Source organism: Peromyscus californicus, unplaced genomic scaffold (genome assembly GCF_007827085.1).
Source record: "Peromyscus californicus insignis strain IS unplaced genomic scaffold, ASM782708v3 Scaffold_6__1_contigs__length_162567912, whole genome shotgun sequence".
Lineage (NCBI taxonomy): Eukaryota > Metazoa > Chordata > Mammalia > Rodentia > Cricetidae > Peromyscus > Peromyscus californicus.
Genome location: NW_026294584.1, coordinates 102,437,988 through 102,460,353, shown reverse-complemented (window position 1 = coordinate 102,460,353; position 22,366 = coordinate 102,437,988). Strand labels below are relative to the sequence as shown.

At 47.7% G+C, this 22,366-nt stretch overlaps 1 protein-coding gene and 1 long non-coding RNA gene across 10 annotated transcripts in view; both read left to right on the top strand.

Annotated features, from left to right (window-relative positions):
• CUNH2orf42 (chromosome unknown C2orf42 homolog) overlaps positions 1–13,272 on the top strand; it is a 41,262-nt gene extending 27,990 nt beyond the window's left edge. For all 9 annotated transcript variants that reach the window (XM_052722335.1, XM_052722331.1, XM_052722336.1 and 6 more), the window contains 3 exons: positions 1,949–2,049; positions 6,175–6,337; positions 12,637–13,272. In XM_052722335.1, coding sequence (XP_052578295.1) covers positions 1,949–2,049; positions 6,175–6,337; positions 12,637–12,845 — 473 coding nt within the window. In that variant the 3' untranslated portion in view covers positions 12,846–13,272. The remainder of the gene's footprint in view (positions 1–1,948; positions 2,050–6,174; positions 6,338–12,636) is intronic.
• A 2,568-nt stretch (positions 13,273–15,840) lies between these two features.
• LOC128099314 (uncharacterized) lies at positions 15,841–20,284 on the top strand. Its single transcript, XR_008214494.1, has 2 exons — positions 15,841–18,845; positions 19,427–20,284. It is a non-coding gene; the product is annotated as an uncharacterized LOC128099314 (long non-coding RNA).
• Positions 20,285–22,366: the final 2,082 nt, after the last annotated feature.

Here is a 22,366-nt window from a genome sequence, read left to right as displayed (position 1 = left end):
AGATCAACAACCCTAATTTTTTTTTTTATTTTGGTTTTTCAAGACAGGGTTTCTCTGTGTAGTTTTGGTGCCTGTCCTGGATCTCGCTCTGTAGACCAGGCTGGCCTTGAACTCACCGAGATCTGCCTGGCTCTACCTCCCAAGTGCTGGGATTAAAGGCGTGCGCCACCACTGCCCAGTCCCTGATTCTTATTTCTGTATTAGTTACTTGTTGCTGTGATGATGTCCTAACAGGGAGTAACTTAAGGAAGGTTTTAGGTAGGGTGGTGATGGCTCACACCTTTAATCCCAGCACTGGGAGGCAGAGGCAGGAGGGTCTCTGAATCTGAGGCCAGCCTGGTCTACAGAGTGAGATCCAGGACAGCCAGGGCTACACAGAGAAACCCTGTCTTGAGAAAGAAAAAAAAGAAATAAAAAGAAGAAAGGTTTTGTTTTTGCTCACAATTTGAGGGGCTACAGTCAATATGGTAGAGAAGGCATGGCACCAGGAAAATGAGGCAGCAGGTCGCACTATTTACAGTGGAAAACAGATTAATCCTGGTTCTTAGCTTGCGTTCTCCTTTTCATTCAGTTTGGGACCCTGTCTTAGTTAGGGTTCTGTTGCTGTGAGGAGACACCATGACCACAGCAAGTCGTATAAAGGAAAACATTTAATTGGGCTGACTTACAGTTTCAGGGGTTTAGTCCATTATCATCATGGTGGGACATGGTGATGTGCAGACATGGTGCTGGAGAAGGAGCTGAGAGTTCTACATCTTGATATTCAGGCAGCCTATGTCTATGTCCACACCAGGCACAGCTCCAGCATAAGAGACCTCCAAGCCTGCCCCCACAGTGACATGCTTTCTCCAACAAGGCCACACCTCCTAATAGTGCCGCTCCCTATGAGCTACCACATGACCCAACCCATGGAGTGATGCCACCCACTTTTAGGGTAGACCTTCCCCACTTGGCATAATCTAGAAACTGCCTTATATGCCTGCCTGGAGTTGATTCTAAATCCAAACAAGTTGACCATCAAATTAACCATTATGCCAGGCACGATGGCACATGCTTCTAATCTCAGCACTCAAGTGGCAGAGGCAGGTAGAGCTCCAGGAGTGTGAGGCCAACCTGATCTACATAGTGAGTTCCAGGCCTGTCAAGGGTACATAGGGAAACCCATCTCAAAAAACACCAGCAAACATGAAGATTAACCACCACAAATTTTCTCTTAAACACTCCTAAGCTTTGAAAGAGGGAGGTTTTATTTTTAGAGTAACTTTTTAAAAATAAAGAAAAAAACGGGGGGCGAGGGAGCCACCAGGTGGCCAATACCCAAAAGCGATCACAACTAGAGAGCAAGGGTGTTTCTGCAGTGAGTTGTTCAGTCAGTCTGTGTTTGAATAGTACAAGCTGTGAATTCACGGTAGGGACTGTGAGGCCCAGAGACTTCCATCGCCACGGCTTATCTGCCTGATGTCCTTAGACTAGAGGACTCATAAAGGAGTGCTACTCCCTCAGCTGTGCTGTGGGCCCTCTGTTGGAGCTGCTTTAATCCCACGTGCAGGTGGTGGGTAGGCAGTGGTGTAAGTCTTTAAAGACTGTGATTTGATTGACACATTATGTCCCATGTTGTAAGAGGTTTTCAGAATGGAGTTCCATACACATAGCTCTACCAGACACAAGGACAGTAGCACAGGGGTCTGGATTCATCCTGGCACTACAGAAAAGAAACACGTAAACAAGTTTCTAAGGCCTGAAAGTGAGCATGTTGAAGAAGCCTCAGAGACTTGTGTGCTGGAAATCCGTATCATTTGGTGGTCAGTTGCTGCCAGACTGTTAGACACTTGCAGAACAAGCGGGATTTCAGAATGTGAGGAGAAGGGCTGTACTGCAGTGAGAGCCACACTGCCTAACAAGTGTGGCCGTCTGGTACTGAAGTGTGTCCCCTTCCTTTTCACTGCAGCTTTTGTTCGGAAAGATGCCTTGCCACTGGGAACCTTTTCCAAGTACACCTGGCATATCACTAATATTCTGCAAGTTAAACAAATTTTAGACACCCCAGAGGTAAGAGTTTATTCCTCAGGAGCCGTGTGTGTGCAGGTACATGTGCACATTTGTGGATGTGTGGGCTAGAAGTTCACATTAGGTGTCTTTTTTTTTTCCTTATGTAGTCCTGACCATCCTGGGGTGTTAACTGTCTTTTTTTTTTTCTCTTCCTTCCTTCCTTCCTTCCTTCCTTCCTTTCTCTCTTTCTTTCTTTCTCTCTTTCTTCCAGATTTATTTATTATGTATACAATGTTCTGCATGTATGCCTGCATGCCAGAAGAGGGCACCAAATCTCAATATAAATGGTTGTGAACCATCTTGTGGTTGTTGGGAATTGAACTCAGGTCCTCTGGAAGAACAACCAGTCCTCTTAACCTCTGAGCCATCTCTCTAGCCCTCCTGCTCCCCCTTTTTCTTATTGGTTTTTTGAGACAGGGTTTCTCTGTGCTGGGATAAAGTTGTGTGCCACTACTGCCTGGCAAGAGACGTAGTCTTTCATTGACCTGTAGCTCAACCAGTTCAGTCGGACTAGCTGCCCAGCAAGCCCCAGGGATCCACCTGTCTCTCCCGCCCCACCTTGTTTTTGAATCAGTGTCTTTCTTTGGCCTTGATAAGCTCACCAAATAGGTTAGGCTGGCTGGCCTGTGACCTCTAGGGTTCCACGCCTCTCTGTGCCTTCAGCACTGAAGTTACAAACAAGTCTCCCCACACCTGGCTTTCTAGAGACAACTGAAATTCAGGTCCTCCTGCTTACATGCCAAGCACTGACTGAGCCATCTCCCCAGCTCTTAAAGTTCCTTTTTTTATGCTAAGGGATTATTTAGACATAGTCTGTATAGCTCTGAGTCTAATTTTGGTAGGTATTCATGCTTTAGAAAGTCTTAAAGGGCCAGTGTGATGACTCCACAGGTAAAGGTTTGGTGACCTTAAATATGACCCCAGCACCATATAAAATGGGGTGGTGGTAATACTTTCAGTCCCAGCACTAAGATGGAGGCAGGAGGATCAGAAGTTCACAGTCATCCTCAGCTGCATATCAAGTTAGACGCCAGCCTCAGCTATATGAGACCCTGTATGAAAAATGAAACTAGCACCTTTGGGGTCAAAAAGCAGGATTTGGGGCCAGGCATGGTGGTACATGCCTTTAATCCAAGTACTCAGGAGTCGGAGGCCAGTGTGGTCTACATGGTGAGTTCCAGGCCAGCCAAAGCTATCAAATAAAACCCTGTCTCAGCCGGGCGGTGGTGGCGCACGCCTTTAATCCCAGCACTCGGGAGGCAGAGGCAGGCGGATCTTTGTGAGTTCGAGGCCAGCCTGGTCTACAGCGCGAGATCCAGGAAAGGCGCAAAGCTACACAGAGAAACCCTGTCTCGAAAAAACCAAAAAAAAAAAAAAAAAAAAAAAAAACCCTGTCTCAAAAAAAAGGGGCAGGATTTCCCTTATGAATTAATTCATGATATCCTGGTATCTATGAAGAACCTAGACTTCCCTGATTGGCACTAGAATGGATATTAACAATATTAGATGACATTTTATTTGTGAAATCACTGTGTTCAATGTATTTAAGCTCTCTCCCCAAACTGTAATTTGACCTCTACCTATTATTCTCTTTCACCAGGGACTCACTGAATATTTTACTACATTTACTTGCTGATTTATTGTGTGTGTGTGTGTGTGTGTGTGTGTGTGTGTGTGTGTGTGTGTACACGCGCTTTGTGCATGTAGAGGTCAGAAGATAGTTTGTAGGAGTTGGTCCCTTCCTCCTACTCTTGTGAGTAGTTCTGGGGTTGAATTCAGGTTGTCAGCCTTGCCAGGTACCATTACCAACTCAGCCATCTCACAGGCCTTACACTGTGCATTTTTAAATAGTTTGTTGAAGCAGATCTGAAATTTTGAAGGGGTTTTCCCTTCCAAAAGAAGTAAAATGTTTCAAAATATTCAACATAGTGTGACTCTGATACATGAAGGTTAATTTAGGCAGGTTTAGTAGCTCATACTTTCAATCCCAGAACTTGGGAGGCAAAGACAGAAATCTATAATTCCCAGGGTACATAGTGAGACTGTCTCAAAAAACAAACACGAAAAGATTAGATTAACAACAAAGCATCATTGTGTCCAGAGGAAAGGTTCTGATGGCTGCACAGCTTAATGTGTGAACCCTAGAAAAGCCCGAGAGTAGCACTGAAGACACTTGGAGAATGTTAAATCCAGCTTCTAGCCTAAAGCAACGGCATTCAGGGGGGCACCAAAGACCCCAAGGCCGCGTGAGGGGCAAGAGCTCTGCTGCCTGGGTACCTGTTCCTGAGTGTCTTTTGCTATCTGGCCCATCCTCCATCCACACGGCACTGATATCCACTGTGTTTTTCCCAAAGAAGTCACTGATTTGTTCAGGGTCATTGTCAAGTTAGGTGGCTGAACCCAAGGACAGTGAAGTACCAGGATGTGAGATGAGTGACAGGTGCCCACGAGTATTAGGAGCAGAATGTTGCCTGTGGCAAGGCAGAGGCCCGTGCCGGCCATCACTGAGTGTGGGGGTCTGATGGCTTCAGGCTACACAGGGTTTGCTGGCGGCGGCGGGATTCCAGTGAGAGAGCCACAGGTGATGGAAGGAAAGACACAGATGTGTTGGCAGGACTTACTTGAAAATACCAAAGAGGAGATGGTGTGATGATTCAGTGGATTAGAGCACAAGGACTCCAGTTCAAATCCTCAGCACCCATGTTTAAAAAACAGAAAAGCTAAGTATGGCCACACAGGCCTGCAACCCCAGCTGTGGGAAGTGGAAGCAAGTTTTTGGGGCTTGATGGCCTCCAGCCCAGCTCCAGGGTCAATGAGAGACCCTGTCCTGAGGTTCGGCGTGATAGAGTAGAAAACCCTTCATCTTCCTTCGCTCACTCTCTGTGTGCATATAAAGGCACATATATCTGTACACATATGCACATATACAACATATATATACATGGAATACAAAAGAAAGTTCGCCGGGCGGTGGTGGCGCACGCCTTTAATCCCAGCACTCGGGAGGCAGAGGCAGGTGGATCTTTGTGAGTTCGAGGCCAGCCTGGTCTACAGAGCGAGATCCAGGAAAAGGCGCAAAGCTACATAGGGAAACCCTGTCTCAAAAAACCAAAAAAAAAAAAAAAAAAAAAAGAAAGTTCATTGATTTGCCTGCACTTAAAAAGAATATCATGGGGCTCACAACTGCCATGTAACTGTAACTCCAGCTCCAGGGAATCCAACATGCTTCCTGCTGGTTTCTTCAGGTACCCACATACATGGGAGGCATACATACACACTGCCAGACCCCAAACACACCTGAGGCTCCTCCCAGCACTTCTCACCACCCTACCCTAAACTCTCCAGGCCAGGGGCTGGGCTTCCCTTCTCCCAGTTTTTTTCCCATATAACTCATCTGTAGTTGGAGTTTTCCTGCCTGGCCCACAGTCAGGACAAATCTCTGTCACCCGCCAGTCCCACAGCCACTCAGACCCGACCAAGTAAACACAGAGACTTATACTGGTTACAAACTGTATGGCCGTGGCAGGCTTCTTGCTAACTGTTCTTACAGCTTAAATTAATCCATTTCCATTAATCTATACCTTGCCACATGGCTCGTGGCTTACCGGCATCTTCACATGCTGTTTGTCATCATGGCGTCTGGCAGTGTCTCTCTGACTCAGCCTTCCACTTCCCAGCTTTATTCTCCTCCTTGTCCCGCCTACACTTCCTGCCTAGCCAATGGCCAATCAGTGTTTTATTTATTAACTAATTAGCAACACATTTGCCATACAGAACATTCCACAGCACTCATCCACTTTGGCTACGCACTCTCTTGGTTCTGATCTTGGTTCTCTTTGTTTCCATGTGCTCTTTGGTACTCTTGCACCCCATCCCCTCCTTCCATGGCCTGGTTCAGACTGGACCCTTACAGATAGCTGTAGCTGTTCTCTCCCTCATATCTACAACAAAACCCTTCTCCTCACTCATACATACGAGCAGTCATGTCCTTATTTTCATTGACACACATACACATAATAAGATTGATATTTTTAAAAGATAAAAAGAATCTTAAGAGACCTAATGGCACCCAAGATGCACATATGTCAAGTTTTCTATGTCTCTGTTGTCTGTCTCTGTGTCCAGATGCCCCTGGAAATCACACGGAGCTTTATCCAGAACCGAGATGGGACTTACGAGCTATTTAAATGCCCTAAAGTGGAAGTAGAGAGCATAGCAGAAACCTATGGCCGAATAGAGAAGCAGCCAGTGCTGAGACCTTTGGAGCTGAAAACCTTCCTCAAAGTTGGTAAGTGACTTTCAGAAGCATTTCCCCCGAGGGTCACCGGTTTTCGGTGCTGTCAGAAGTTCTGGATCTCATCTTTAATCAAAGCACATTCACTCATTTTGTAGGAACCTGAGAAAAGGCTTTTGTCTCTTTTGAGCTGGTGCTTTCTGAACAGCAGCTGGAATACATGAACCATGGACAGATCATGAAAGAAGCAGTGAACCCCTGTAGCCCTCCCTCCTCACAGCAGCATCACAATTATTTTCATATAAACCTCCCCCTCTCCCTCCACTCCGACCCACCAGGGTCTCACTGTGGAGCCCTGGCTGGTCTGAAACTCAACATGTAGACTGAATGAAAAAAAGAAATAAATAGCATTCGGGAGGCAGAGGCAGGCGGATCTCTGTGAGTTTAAGGAGAGCCTGGTCTACAAAGTGAGTTCCAGGAAAGGTGCAAAGCTTCACAGAGAAACCCTGTCCAAAAAAAAAAAAAAAAAGAAATAAAAAGGTAGGACATGATTGTCCCTAGGTATAGTGGAGGAAAAGGTTTATTGTAGATAAAAGGGAGAGCATAACCAGAGGTAAGGACATTTGGTAGAATCCAGAGTGAACATGACCCTGAGCTGGCCCATGTGGGGGAAGCCAGGAGAGTAAAGGGTAGAGAACGGGCTGGGTAACCAAAATGGCTGGATTATATAGGGAAGAGCAGCCTAGCCCTTGGGTTGGAGAAGTTTAGGGTAGGGGGTGGGTATGCCAACCATACCCTGTATGTAGGTAGGAACCGAAAGATGGTGGGAAAACCTGGCAGCCAGGTCCAGTTTGATATGTTAAATAGGCACCCCAGCCATTTTTCCCAGGTTTGAGACCTAACATAGACCAGGCTGGCTTTGAACTCAGAGAGACCTGCCTGCCTCTGCCTCCCAGTGCTCAGATTAAAGGTATAGCATGTCTGGCTAGACTCCTTACAGCAAACATGAACGGAAACATGGACTCATACCTTAGCCACTTTCCCCCTTGATCTTACACCACTCTCCATATTTATACTCAATGTTAGTTTTCAACTTTTTCTTTACATTTATGTATCTGTGTTTATGTGCATGTGTGTATACATCCGCCACAGCATGTATGTGGAGATTAGAGGAATCAGTTCCCTCCAGTAGGTTCTGGGCATTGAACTCAAGTCATCTGACTTAGTGGAAAGTACCTTTACCTGCTGAGCCATCTCGACAGTCCTTCTAAAAAAGGAATTTTTTCTTTTTTTTTCTGTTGGGTTTTTTTTTTCTTTTTTTTAATATTTATTTATTATGTATACACTGTTCTGCCTGCATGTATATCTGCACGCCAGAAGAGGGCACCATATTTCATTATAGATGGTTGTGAGCCACCATGTGGTTGCTGGGAATTGAACTCAGGACCTCTGCAAGAGCAGCCAGTGCTCTTAACCTCTGAGCCATCTCTCCAGCCCCTCTATTTTTTTTTTTTTTTTTTTTAAAGATTTATTTATTATGTACACAGCATGTATGACTGCAGGCCAGAAGAGGGCGCCAGTTCTCATTACAGATGGTTGTGAGCCACCATGTGGTTGCTGGGAATTGAACTCAGGACCTCTGCAAGAGCAGCCAGTGCTCTTAACCTCTGAGCCATCTCTCCAGCCCCTCTATTTTTTAAAAAAATTAATTAATTTATTTATTTTTGACAGGGTTTCGCTGTGTAGCTTTACGCCTTTCCTGGAACTCACTTGGTAGCCCAGGCTGGCCTCAAACTCACAGATATCCACCAGCCTCTGCCTCCCGAGTGCTGGGATTAAAGGCGTGCACCACCACCACCACCACCACCACCACCACCACCACCACCACCACCCTCCCGGCATTTTTTGTTGGTTTTTTGAGACAGGGTTTCTCTGTGTAGATTTGGTACCTGTTCTAGATCTCGCTCTGAAGACCAGGCTGGCCTTGAACTCACAGAGATCTGCCTGGCTCTGCCTCCCAAGTGCTGGGATTGAAGGTGAGCACCACCGCCGCCTGGCCAAAAAAGAAACTTTTATATGTATGTATTTGTGTAAGTGTTTGCCATGTGTGTGGGTACCCATGGGTGCCAGAAGAGACACCTTTTGAGGTGGAGTTACAGATGGTTGTGATCCATCCAGTGTGAGTGCTGAGAACTAAACTCAGATCTTCTGAAAGAGCAATATACTCTCTAACTGATAAACCATCTCTCCTGCCCCATAATATTAAATTTTTCAAAAGCAATCTATAGCCTACATGTTTTATCACATGGAAATGTTTGATCCTCTGGAGTTTATTCTTCTATATGTTATTAATATGCGAGCCATCTTCTGTTTTTTTCCAGATGGTTATTGGTTGATGTCCAGTATTTATAAATCTTTTTCTTTTTCTTTGGTTTTTTTTTTTTTTTTTTTTTTTTTTTTTTTTTTGGGTTTTTCGAGACAGGGTTTCTCTGTGTAGCTTTTCGCCTTTCCTGGAACTCGCTTGGTAGACCAGGCTGGCCTCGAACTCACAGAGATTCGCCTGGCTCTGCCTCCCAAGTGCTGGGATTAAAGGCGTGCATCACCATCGCCCGGCTGATGTCCAGTATTTAATATAAGAAACTTTTACACTAGGTAGTGGAGGCACATGCCTTTAATCTCAGAACTGAGGAGACACAGAGGCAGATGGATCTCTGAGTTCAAGGCCAGCCTGGTCTGCAGAGCAAGTTCCAGGGCATCCAGGGATACACAGAGAAACCCTGTCTTAAACACTCCCCTTCTCCCCTCAGCAAAAAAAGAAAAATACTTTTACTAAGCCAAGTGTGGTGGCTTGCTTTTTAATCCTGCCATTCAGATGGCAGAGGCAGGTAGATCTGTGGGTTCCAGGCCAGCCAAGGTTACACAGACCCTGTGTAAAGTAAACGTACTTGGTTGTGTTCTTGCTGCTGGTGGGAAAGGCATTAGTCTGTGTAGACACTTAGGCAGTACCACAGTCTTTGGCATAATAGCAGTTTGGGCCGGGCGGTGGTGGCGCACGCCTTTAATCCCAGCACTCGGGAGGCAGAGCCAGGCGGATCTCTGTGAGTTCGAGGCCAGCCTGGGCTACCAAGTGAGTTCCAGGAGAGGCGCAAAGCTACACAGAGAAACCCTGTCTCGAAAAACCAAAAAAAAAAAAAAGAAATAGCAGTTTGGACTGTGTGGTGGAAGCAGGCAGATTGAATTCTGTCTTTGAACCTGTCCCTCTCTTGCTGGTTTCTCTTCTCGCCTGGCTCTGCTGTCACTGGTTATTCTGAGTTATGTCATAAAGCCAGCAGTGGTCTTGGTTTGTTTTTTCACTTATTTTGTGTGCCTGGGGGGTGGGAGCCATCCATGTGCTACATGTTTATTTACTTATTTCGGGAGGGGAGTGTGCATGTCACAGTGAGCATAGAGAGAGGGTTGGTCCTCTCCTTCCAACATGAGGGTTCTAGGACTTGAATCAGGTATCAGGCTTGTTGGCAAGCACCTTCACCCTTTGAGTGGCCTGGCTGGCCCTGAACTCTTTAATAGTTACAGCAGCAGCACTGTCTCTTCCTTTGACTCCTCTGGTGCTTTCCCTTTTCTTCTTTCTTTAACCCAGTGGGGGTTTTGTTGTTTTTGTTTTTGTTACTTCCTTTCCATTTATTGTATTTGGGGTGGGGTAGAGAGCACTACCAAACATAAAGGACAACTTGCAAGAGTTTGTTCTCTCCTTCACCATGTGGGTCCTGGGTGATTGAACTCAGGTCCTCAGGCTCCCTGAAAAGTGCCCTTACCCACTAAGGCACCTGGTGGCCTGGTTCTGTTTCTTTTGCAGTGCTCTTGTGACAGGGTCTCACTGTGTAGCACTTGCTGTCCTGGAACTTGTTTATATAGGCCAGGCTAGCCTCCAGCTCATAGAGATCCACCTGTCTCTACCTCCAAAGAATGCTGGGAGTAAAGATGTGGGCCACTAAACCCAGTCCAGTTTCTTATTTAAAGCTAAATAGAATAAAATATATCTGCACTAGAATTTTGGTAACATCCTGAGCCTTTAGTCCCAGCACTCAGGAGGCAGAGGTAGGTGGATCTCTGTGAGTTCAAGGTCAGCCTGTTCTATAGAACTGGTTCCAGGACAGCCAGGGCTACACAGAGAAAACCAGTCTTTTTTTATAAGGTTTATTTATTTTTAATGTATACAGTGTTCTGCCTGCATGTATGTCTACACGCCAGAAGAGGGCACCAGATCTCGTTACAGATGTCTGTGAGCCACCATGTGGTTGCTGGGAATTGAATTTAGGACCTCTGGAAGAGCAGCTAGTGCTCTTAATCTCTGAGCCATCTCTCCAGCCCCAGAAAAGCAGTCTTAAAAAAGAAAAGAAAAAAAAAAAAATGTGTTACAAAACTCAGGCTCTCAGCATGTGGCTTACCAGGTTCTTCTTCTTTTTACCCATCCATATTGCTTTCCTCATGTGGACTTCACCTTCCTGAATGTTCTGCCATTGCTAGTCAGCTTTAATCATGCTTTTCCAGTTGCTGCATGGGTGTGTACAGGTGTGTGTGAGACTTTCAAAAGGGCAGAGATTGGGGCTGCTTATTCTCTGGTTGGTACAAGTTCCACCTGGGCACAAATGGGAGGGATAGGGTTCTTCCTGCCTTCCCACACAGCCACCCTTTGTGAATGAAAGGGTTGGTAACGGCGCCCAGTGGGGTGCCCTCCACCTACCATTCAGCCCACCTGTCACACACTAACCCCCAGAGGCTACCAGTCAACGTGTGGTCTTCCTGGCCAGCTTTCAGCATTTCTACTTTCACTGACACTGAAGTGAAGTCATAGCAGATGGTACCTGATGCACAGAGTTCTGCAACCCCATGTCACCAGCCTCAGATTCCTCATGGGAGTGGTTCCTTCCCGGCCAGTGTGAGGGGGGACAGCGGACAGTGAGGGGATGGATTCAAAGGCTACCTCCATGGAGTGTCAGCAGCCTGTGGAGCCGGAATGCTGAGAGGAAGAGTATACCTGTGTGCATTACTGCTAGGGCCTCTGGCTTTCTTCTTCCATTGACAGAGGTTTAAAATGTGTTTATGTGCTCAGTTGCCATCAGAAGTTCCCTTGAAGCTGGAGTTACAAGGTGGTTGAGAGCCAGCCAATGTGGCTGCTAGGAAACAGGGCCAATGCAAATGCAGCAAACACTTAACCACAGAACCACCTCTCCAGCCCCTATTTACATAGTTTTTGTTGTTGTTGTTGTTGTTTGTTTGAACTTTTTCTCCTGAAAGGCTTGCTGTTTTGTTTGCCCTCTACAGAGTGGACTTGAACTTGTAATCCACATGCCTCAGCCTCCCAAGAGCTGGGGTTACTGGCAATGCAGTGCCCAGCTAAACTCTCCATCTTTATCTGACAAAAGAAATCATTTCATTCCATATCCAGCTGTCAGTCTAGCCTGCAACACCAATAAAACCTAAATTATTCTTTTCTCTTTTTTTTTCCCCAAGACAGGGTTTCTCTGTGTAGTCTTGGTGCCTGTCCTGGATCTCACTCTGTAGACCAGGCTGGCCTGGAACTCAGAGAGATCCCCCTGGCTCTGCCTCCGAGTGCTGGGATTAAAAGCATGCGCCACCACACCTGGCCTATCTTTTTTTTTTTTTTAGGCAGGATTTCTTTATGTAGCCTTGGCTGTCCTGGAACCCACTATGTAGGCCAGGCTAGCCTTGAAGTCAGAGATCCACCTGCCTCTTTCTCCCAAGTGCTGGGATTAAAGGTGTGTGCCACCACCGCCTAGCTCCAAATTATTCTTTTTTGTTTGTTTGTTTGTTTTTGTTTTGTTTTTCGAGACAGGGTTTCTCTGTGTAGCTTTGGAGCCTGTCCTGGAACTCACTCTGTAGCCCAGGCTGGCCTCAAACTCACAGAGATCCACCTGCCTCTGCCTCCCGAGTGCTGGGATTAAAGGCATGTGCCACCACCTCCCGGCTCCCAAATCATTCTTAATTTTCTTGTTATAGTATGTCTCTGTGCGGGCGTAAAGTTGGAGGAGTTGTGCGTGTGCCACAGCTTGTATATGGAGCTCAGAGGACAACTTTGGAGCTGGGTCTTTCCATCCAACTTTATGTAGGTTCAGGGGAGTGAAATCAGGTTGCCAGGTTTGTGCCCCAAGTGCCTTTACACTGAACCATCTTGCCAGTCCAGACCTAGAGTTACTGTATACTACACAGTGAGTATGAAAACATCCTGGGCTCCATAGCACCCTGTCTCAAAAACAAACCAAAAAACAAAGAAATAGTCCTTATGAAAATCAGGTGGACCCATACTAATTAGTCTCCCTTTTTTCCCTCTGTAGGTAACACTTCCCCAGATCAAAAGGAGCCAACACCCTTTATTATTGAGTGGATCCCGGACATCCTCCCACAATCCAAGATTGGTGAGCTTCGAATCAAGTTTGAGTATGGTCACCACCGGAATGGACACGTGGCTGACTACCAAGACCCAAGGCCACCCCTGGACCAGCCTTTGGAGCTGGCCCCTCTGACCACTATCACTTTCCCTTGAGGCAAATCGAGTTATTTTGCGGAGTTTGCACATCCCCACCCCTGACCACTGTAAATTCTAGTAGCACTTAATATGGCCCCTGTTAATAAACTGCACTTAGCTAAGGTGCAGTTGCTCAGAGCATCCATGTGGGTTCTGTAGAAGAAACTCTTGTACATAGCCTTGTTGGCACTGCTGTGTACAGTCTTATTATAAACTAGGCACTTATTTCTAACCAAGTCCAGGTCATTGGCATTCTCATGGAGTCATCTGCAACTCGACGACTTTCTGTAATTCTCTAAGAAGTTGGCAGCTCTGGAACTTAGCCAACAGTATGAAAACGATAACGATGCCCTGGGCAGAGCAGAATGCAAAGGATCTGCCTGAGAGCTCTAATACTCTATCCTGATAGCAAATAAAATAGTGTCACTAGTTTTTTCAAATGGTACCATTGCTGTCATGATTTTACAATTAGAAACCTTCGGGTGAATTTACTTTGTAGTCAAACAGGGAAAAGTGGCCAGTGCCAAGAGATCAGCGACACTTAATTGCTTTTTTTTTTCTTCAAATTTTGAGCAGCTGAGCACTCAGATGTAGGCCATTCTCTGTGATTTTGAGGCCCACCTGATCTACATAGTGAGTCCCAGTACAGCCAGGGCTACATAGTGAGAACCTGTTTCCAAAAGCCAAAAAAGAGCAGCTGCTAAAATTCAAAACCTAGTTCTGGGTTCACTCATCACAGAATGGAAATGGTGGAGGAAGTGGGAACTTCCCTTCTAGAAGAGGAGGAAATATTTCCTACACACCTGCCCGCACTTGTGTTTACACCTTAGATGTTCCAGTTCGTCTCCTTGAGTCTTCATCTTTCTCTGGAGTCCTGCAAAGTTAAACAGCCGCACTGAAGCTACAGATGTGGCTCTACACAAAATTATGTTTAGTTTACTTCTGTGTATACTTTCTACTTGAAAGACCATATTGGTTTGATATGAAAGGTTTTTTTCCTCTCATGTTTTGCCTGTGTGTATGAGCACCACGTGGGTGCTTAGTGCCCTGGGTAATCAGAAGAGGTTGTTAAATCACCTGCAAAGCCGGGCAGTGGTGGTGCACGCCTTTAATCCCAGCACTCTGGAGGCAGAGCCAGGCGGATCTCTGTGAGTTCGAGGCCAGCCTGGGCTACCAAGTGAGTGCCAGGAAAGTCACAAAGCTACACAGAGAAACCCTGTCTCAAAAAAAAAAAAAAAAAAAATAAGCCGGGCGGTGGTGGCGCACGCCTTTAATCCCAGCACTCGGGAGGCAGAGCCAGGCGGATCTCTGTGAGTTCGAGGCCAGCCTGGGCTACCAAGTGAGTTCCAGGAGAGGCGCAAAGCTACACAGAGAAACCCTGTCTCGAAAAAACCAAAAAAAATAAAATAACCACTTGCAACTGGAATTAAACATCGTCAGGAGCCATCACGTAGGTGCTGAGAACCCGGATCCTCGGAAGGGCAGCCAGTACTAAACTGCTGAATCATGCCTCCAGCCCCTCCATAGGAATGTATTACAATCATTGTCTTTGAACAGTTGGAAGCCAAAAGTAGACCTGATAGCTCTCTTCCATCTATAAATGACAAACCCAGCTCCAACTGGTTTAGGAAGAAAAAGAAAAAAATCAGAACTGTTTATATGGAGATAAGGCTGGACAAGCACCTTGAGAATGTGGGGTGTGGCCAGGCCTTAGAAGCCCTGAGGCCAAATTTGTCAGGCTGTCTCCACAATTAATTTGGGGAAGGCCTATGGCTCTAGTATTACAGCTTCCATAGTAAAGCTTGCTGCACAGTACAGTAGCTTTGCTATGTCAAACTTCGGTGTTTATAGGACTCACTCAGGGATCTTAGTTGAAATGCATATTCTGCCCAGTCATAATGGTGCACACCTTCGAGGGCAACCTAGTCTACCAGTACCAGGCCAGCTGAGGTGAGAGCCTGCCTCAAAAAGCGAACGTTTATCTGAATTCTAAGCTCCAGGGTAAAGGTCCAAGACCCGCATTTCTAGGAGGCACCCCGACATTGCATGAAGTGCTATGCAGAAGACTACACTTCAAAAGACAGGGTGCTGACCTGCCCCCTGCCTTCCCCACTCCGACTTGGAGGTGGGAGGTCCATAAGCTATGGCTGCAGCCTGGCCTGCGCTCCTGTGAGCGACTCTACAAATGGACTAGTTCGAGAGAGGGAAAAAAAAAAAAAAAAATCAACGCTCTGAGTCCCAATTTCTCGTCTGCATAGAGAAACAGTATCATGGGGAACCGCTCGTATTGCCAGAGGTGGTACTTTCTGTTCCTTCCCGAGACACGTTTTCAGTAGAAGACAAAGTACACAGTCTCCTATCTTCATGTTTCCTGGTCCTCAAACTTCTCATGACTCGGAGCGCGACGCTGCCAAGCTGTTCAGGAGACCAAGTAAATCAGGGCATGAAGCCACGCTTCCGCCCACACTGGCCCAGGGGAAGCTCGGCGCCGCACGCGCTCCTCCGGCCCCGCGGGATGACGCCACCGCGCTGCCGACACGCATCGCCCCCGGCCACACCGGCGCGGTCCTGCCGCCAGGCGGCGCCGCAACTTAATCACGCGCCTCCTTGTGCGCAGCCGCGCTGGCGCTCCGGACACGTCACCACCTTCGCGTCCTTTCTGGAGAGCGCGCGAAGGGGGGGGGGCGCAGCGGGTGGTGACGTCACCGGGGTTCCCCGCGAAGCTCGTGCGGGCGGGGCTGGGGACGTGGCGCCCAGGACAGCGGAGCTGGAGGGGAGGAGACGAATGGGGAGGGGGGGATGGGTAAGGGAGGTGGGCATGAGGGAGTGGAGAGGACCGTGGGGGGAGGGGGGGCGTGTAGAGGGGTAAAAGAGGAGAGAGAGGGGGCCGAGGAGAGGGGCGCGAGACGGGAAGGGAGAGGTGAGAAGAGAAAGTGGGGGTAGGGGAGAGTGGGGGAAGGAAGGAAGCGTGGAGGCGAGGGGGAGGACGGGAGAGTTGGGGGAGGGGAGAAAAGGCTGGGGGGGAGAGGGTTGAAGGGAAGAGGGTGAGAAGCGGGGTGGAAGTGGAGGGTCTGAGAACGGGAGCGGGGAGAATGGGAGGGTACTTAGAGGTCCTGTTCCCCCCTCTTACAACGCAGGCGCAGTCCTGATGAGGCCCCCCAAGGTGGGTCTGTGGCTCCTTCCTGCCGTGGACTTTCCGGCAGTCAGCCACATCCGGCTTCCTTTAACCGGAGGACCGCCTCGGGACCACAGCGTGGTTTAGGTTCTGGCTATCCGGTACCAGTGGCCCTGAGCAGGGCGATGGGCACCCGAGATTTGGCTTTGCGTCAGTCCGCTTGGTAGTCTAGTGTTTTCTGTTTCTAAGGGCAGTCATTCCCCAACCTTAACCGAACGAAGGCTTTGTGTTCCTGTGCCCTGGCAGTTAGCAGAAGCTTCTCCCATTCCTGTAAGCCTCAAGTCCTCCGGTTGACAAAGAGGTTGTTAGAACGTGGGACCTGCTCAGAACTCAGAAGTGGGTACCAGAGTTTACCCTAACACCAGCCTAAGTCCTTGTCCCTGGGGGCACAGCACACACAGTGGCCTTGAGACGCCCTTCCTGCCCCCCCCCCCCCCAGAGTGCCCACCTTCTACAACAGTGCCAAGGCGTTGGTGAGAAGATGGCCTGTCCCCCGGAGGCAAGCCAGCCTGGGTAGCTTGAGCAAGGCCTGGCAGGCAGGGTCACACAGGACTGTCTCCTGGAACATTAAGATGTAAGGCAACTTTCCCCCCACAATCCCTGACTTTCAGAAAGTCAGGAGGTAAGGTCTGGGAGCCATGCTCTTGGCTGAGAACAGTACATTCCCTCTCCTCCCAGCAGGAGCATTGAGCTGTGGTCTTGGAGACTGCTCCAGCTCTATTGGTGGGTTTTCTCTAGGGCGAGTCCCCAGGACCTCCTGGGGGTGTGAGTTAGCTGTGACCTGAACTCCATGTGCTCTCGTGGCCACTCCTGTCATGTTTATTAGTACAAGGCCATTTTGGGTTTCAGATGAAAGACAGTATTCGAGGTTAAAAGAAAAACCGGAGGGAAGCAGCCCTCCCGCCTGTGGCCTGCCGCAGGGTGAGCTAGTGGAAGGGCCCCTGTGTCTCCTTCAAACCCACAGTGCTTTCTGAGAGGGGCTCTGCTCCGTGCTCTGAGAACAGCAGCCTGTGCGTAGATCTTACTGGAGATAAAACTACCGGCATAAGGTCGAGTTGACAGTTTCCCCCAGGTGTCTGGTTTTTGAGGCAGCGTCTCACTGTATAGCCCAAGCTAACCTCAAACGCAGGGTCCTGCCTGAGCCGTCCTAGCGCTGGGATTGCAGGTACGCGCTGTCCTGACTTCCCCTTCATGGCGAACTTGGGAGATGGGGGTGGGGCTGGGGCGCAGAGAAAAATCCCAGGCAGACAGTTGAAGGGCTGTCTGTTTTGTAGTGGTTCTTAGGAGCCCAAGCTTTATGCCAGAGGCTTCTGTTTCATGCTCAGAGGCCTTCTGAGCCTGGTTGATAGAACCTGTGTAGATGGAAGGAGTCCTTTCCTTCTGCCTTTCCTGGAAAAGCAGCGGTTCCTGTCCTGAGTCAGCTGTCATGAGACCTACAGGCACAGGCCCTCAGCAACCGACTGTCGAGGGTTTGAGCATCTGTATGTACCTAAGACTATTCATTTGTGTCAGAAACTGCCTCAATTCTGTGAACTTGCCAAATAGACACTTTCCTCACTTTGGACCAGCATGGAAGTATCAGGGCCACATCTGGGCCCTTCAAATCAGACTGGCTGAGGAGCTGTAGGAAAGGGCAGAGGAGAAACAAAAAGCCTCCCGGGGCAAGCGAAGCAGTGTCGTCCGTCAGCCTCTTGCAGACACTTTAAGGAAAGTGATAGCAGTACAAGGCAGAGAGTAGGAAATTCTAGATGGAGGCACAGGCTGGCTCCTCTGGGTCAGGGAGGGGAGCGGCGGGGGGGAGGAGTTGCAGATGGACACAGTATCCGGAGGTGGAAAGGGACTGTTACCACCACCCTGGGAAAGCTGCCACTGGAACTGATACAGACCTGTGGTCATCCGAGCTCTCAGCTGCTAAGTGCGTGGAAAGACGTGGCTGTAGTGGGAGAGGGAAGTGGTCGTCCCCAGAGCCGGAGGAAACGGCCTCATTGAGTCATGTGTGCGACCGTTACTGACTGTCGGGCATTGGGGTGGGCGTTGACTGGAGCTCTGTTCCCAAAATGGTCTGTCCCTGTGAGGAGAGAGCCAGAAGAGAACATGAGAATGAGATGCACCGTCACACAGTCAGACGGTGTGGGGAGCAGGAGGAAGTGTGGAGCCCTTCCCTCTCCATTGTTAAAGCAGGATGTGGGCCTTCTTGGTGGTGGGCAGGACTACACCAAAGGACAGCACAGGGGAGGGAAGCCCTCAGTCTCTTGTCCAGGTAGCTGTGATTGGAGAGATGTTTGATTCTACCTACTTCCCAGCCACCGTGGTTTCAACTCAAGCTGAGTACGACAGCTCATGGCTGATCTCAGTGCTCTGGAGGCTGGGGCAGGAGGACCACTGAGTTTGAGGTCAGCTTTAGCAGCAGAGTAGAGGACAAAGGATGTAGCTCAGTTGGTAAGAGTGCTTGCTTAGCATGCACAGAACCCTGCTTTAGACTCCCAGCACCCCATAAACTGTATGTACCCGGTGGCACACACCTATAATCCCCATACTGAGAAGGTAGAAGCAGAAGGATCAGAAGTTCAAGGACATCCTCAGCATCATAATTATCTCAAGGCTAGCTTAAAGCAGATTCATCGATTTTTATAACCCTGTTCCTTTGAAATATGAATCTTCTAGCCAGCAGGGAACCTCTGCCGTTCTCTGCAATGCTGGAGAATGGACCCAGGGCCTTGTGCATTCTCTTTTCTCTGGACATGCTCTACCACTCAGCTACCACCGCAGCCTAAGCTCCTGGTTCTGCAGCTCAGGATGGTGGGCATGATGACCCAGCCACAATACCTTGCAGTTTTTCAAAGGTACTCTGCATACCTGACTGCAGTGTCAGGGAATCAGGGGCGTAAACATCCCCTGTACCTTAGGGTAGCCCCACAAGCAGCAGGACGGAGGGAGGGGTGCTGAGCACACACTTGGCTCTTGTTTTACATGAATTTTGTGTGAGTAAATATAGCAGTAAAGAAGCCCCGTGGCCTTGGGGAGGTGGGGAGCTGACCGTGTTGTCTCTAGAGATAAATTTATAAGGATGACTCACTGAGGGAAAAAGAAGCCAAGATCTCCAACCGGAGCACATTCCCTGAAAGCTAGGTGTGTTGACAGGAAAGTGGAATTTCACCCTGTGTGCAAACACAATTCTGTGAAGATGAGTGTTACTTTGTGGGCTGTGGCAGAAGTGAGCAAGAGAAGAGCTAAAGCATGCTCTCAGCTATTGTTCTGCCCAGGGTGTGGGACTGGAGACATGGAAGGGAGAGGTCATCATTGAGACTGTGCCCCTGGGGCCCAGGGAGCCCATTTAGTTCCTTGACCAGCTCTCAGCAGCCTGTGCCTAGAAGGCCATCTCACCTTACCTACTTCTTCTGATGCTTATGTCTGTTTTTTCCAGAAATGAACACCAGTGCCATTCCACAGACATTTTGTCATCTGTACAATGTCAAGGAAGTAAAGGTTTGTGGACAAAGCAGGAAAGATCAAATATGGGATAATGTAGATCCTAGTGACAACAGATCCTGTGACAAAGCCGAGAGGCACCCTACTCAGCATCAGGGTCTACACTGGTAGGACCTCTGAATGTGGTCCCAGATGCTCTTTTTGAAGCTGAGGGGGTAGGGGATGAGCACGGGACTGCACAACACGTGGAAGACTGTCTGCTGAACTCTGCCTAGTAATTTACATTGCTGGTATCACCTACCTACCTGAAGATGGGAGGAAATACACTGGCCTCCTATCAGAAGGGGAGCTGGAAGATGGGATCCTCGCTGACTCTACCTGTGCTCTTCCTCTGCCTTCTAGCTCTTCTACCGTGAAGTTCTGGCTTCCTCTCATACACAGGACTTGAACTTGTCTCTCTTGGTCCTTCAGGTGCGGACATTGTGTAAAGAGAGGATGCTGGGCCCTTCCCTTGCTGGCCGCTTTAATAAGTTAGTTGATGATATCTACTACGTAAACAGGATTCTCCCTGCTTCCTTCCTCTGCACAGAGAACTCCCTGGGAATCACACAAGAAGAGGTGTAGGAAACTGGGAAGTGTGGGGTCTGTCCCCAACCACGGTAACATGTAGTCTGAGGACCAGAGCACATCTGCAGGGTAACCAATGCTTTAAACACATGTCTGGACAGCACTCATGAGAGACCACCAAAGCGGCCATGCTTGCCTAAACTGGCAGCTGTCAGTAACACACCACTGAACTGATGACTCCCATGATCCACTTCTTCCCACTTCTCATTAGCACTACTTTAATTCAGCAGCTGCATTTTTTTTTTTCTGGACTCTTGCTTAGCTGGTCTTCCTGTACACACTCTTCCCTTACCATAACTGTCTATTCTGTAAATTTGGGGTGTTAGGGCTTGAACACATGGCCTTGAGTCCCTAAGACAAACATTCCACTAATGAGATGCTTGTTTCAAGTTCATGTTGTTCCCTTGCTTAAACCCCTTAAATCCTGAGTGGGTCTGGGGCATAGTTTAAGTACTTTCCTAGCATGCATGAAGCCCTGGATCTCACCCCCAGCACTCAGGAGCTGGAGGCAGGAGGATGGCTCCAGGTTTTTATTAAAAAACCTATTAGAAATTCAAGCAACATCTGACACCCAACATAGGGCACGAATTCACGAAAAAAGCCACAGGCTCAGGCCAAAGCTACACGCGCGGCCAGAATCTCCACCCTGCCTGGGCTGGACTCCCTAACCCACTGGGTAAGTTTTTGTTGCAGCCTCTCTGCAGCAAACTCCATAGGCTTTTGGGTCCCCAAAACCACAGGAGTTAGCCACTTTTCACACATTTTCCCTGTGAGATGGCTGGATCTTTCGCTTCTTTCCTCTCCTGGTGGGTTTTGGCTTTCCTTGAACCCCCTCCTCAGGCTGCTGCCACACTGAGTCATCACTGTCAGCAGGTTTTGGTGAGTCAATTCAGATTTTTTTTTTTTTTAAAGATTTTATTTATCATGTATACAGTGAATGTTCAGCCTGCAGGACAGAAGAGGGCACCATATCTCATTATAGATGGTTGTGAGCCACCATGTGGTTGCTGGGAATTGAACTCAGGACCTCTGGAAGAACAGCCAGTGCTCTTAACCTCTGAGCCATCTCTCCAGTCCCCCAATTCAGATTTCTTAAAGGGAAGAATTAGTTGAAGTTTTTTTCCCCACATGAAAAAATGAGAAACATTTTTACAATCGAAGGCATTTTATCTCTATTTGACTATACATTAAATGGTCTGAAAATGGAACAATTAAATGAGAGGATAATTAATGGAATAGATATAATGTCAATTATAAATATTATTTGTTTGATCATTTTTGTTTTATCATTTAAAAAGTTGGTTAATATGAGTATCAAGCTAAAAGTTTTAGAAAAACTTGTTAAAACAGATCATAGAGATGTTTAGACCCAGACAGAAGAATTTAAAGGAGAACCAATCTTTTTTTTTTTTTTTTTTTTTTTTTTTTTTTGGTTTTTCGAGACAGGGTTTCTCTGTGTAGCTTTGCGCCTTTCCTGGAACTCGCTTTGGAGACCAGGCTGGCCTCGAACTCACAGAGATCCGCCTGGCTCTGCCTCCCGAGTGCTAGGATTAAAGGCGTGCGCCACCACCGCCCGGCTAGGAGAACCAATCTTAACATTGCATTATAAGGTTACAGAGAAACAGCTTAAGGCTTTCAAACAGCCAACCTTAATCTATCCAGTAACCTTATAAGAACTACCTAGTGATAGATATCCTCAAGGCTGTATAAGAGCTGACTGGATTCCTGTGCAAATATTAGATTTGAGGAGATTCAAAGAAGCAGTAGTCCCAATATGACATCCACTCATCTTTTGTGAAGCAGATGTTAAAGTCGTGGTCAACTTTTACTAGAATTATCCCTCCAGACTGGAGAGATTTGGTTACAGCAGTCTTAGAGGCTGGTCCCTAATTACAATGGAGGACCTGGTGGAAGGATGAAGCTAAGACCATTGAACAACAGAGTAGGGCTAGATGTCTTGAAATCTCCCAAGATCAACTTCTTGGAGAAGGTGATTATGCTGATTGATACACAAAGAGAATCTTTATATAATGACCACACCCTAGCTTTATGCCACATGACAGCCTTGAATGGTTGGGACAGAATTGAAGAAGTAAGAAAGAAAATTTAGTCATTTACAAAAGTTATACAGGGCCCAAAAGAAACCTTCACTGATTTCTTACAAAGACTGACTTCAGCAGTAAATAGAATGATACCAAATTCAGAATCTAGACAGATAATAATTGAATCTCTGGCTTTTGAAAATGCTAATGCACAATCCAAAAGGATAATTAGGCCATTAAAGGCAAGATATCAGCACACTTGGAAG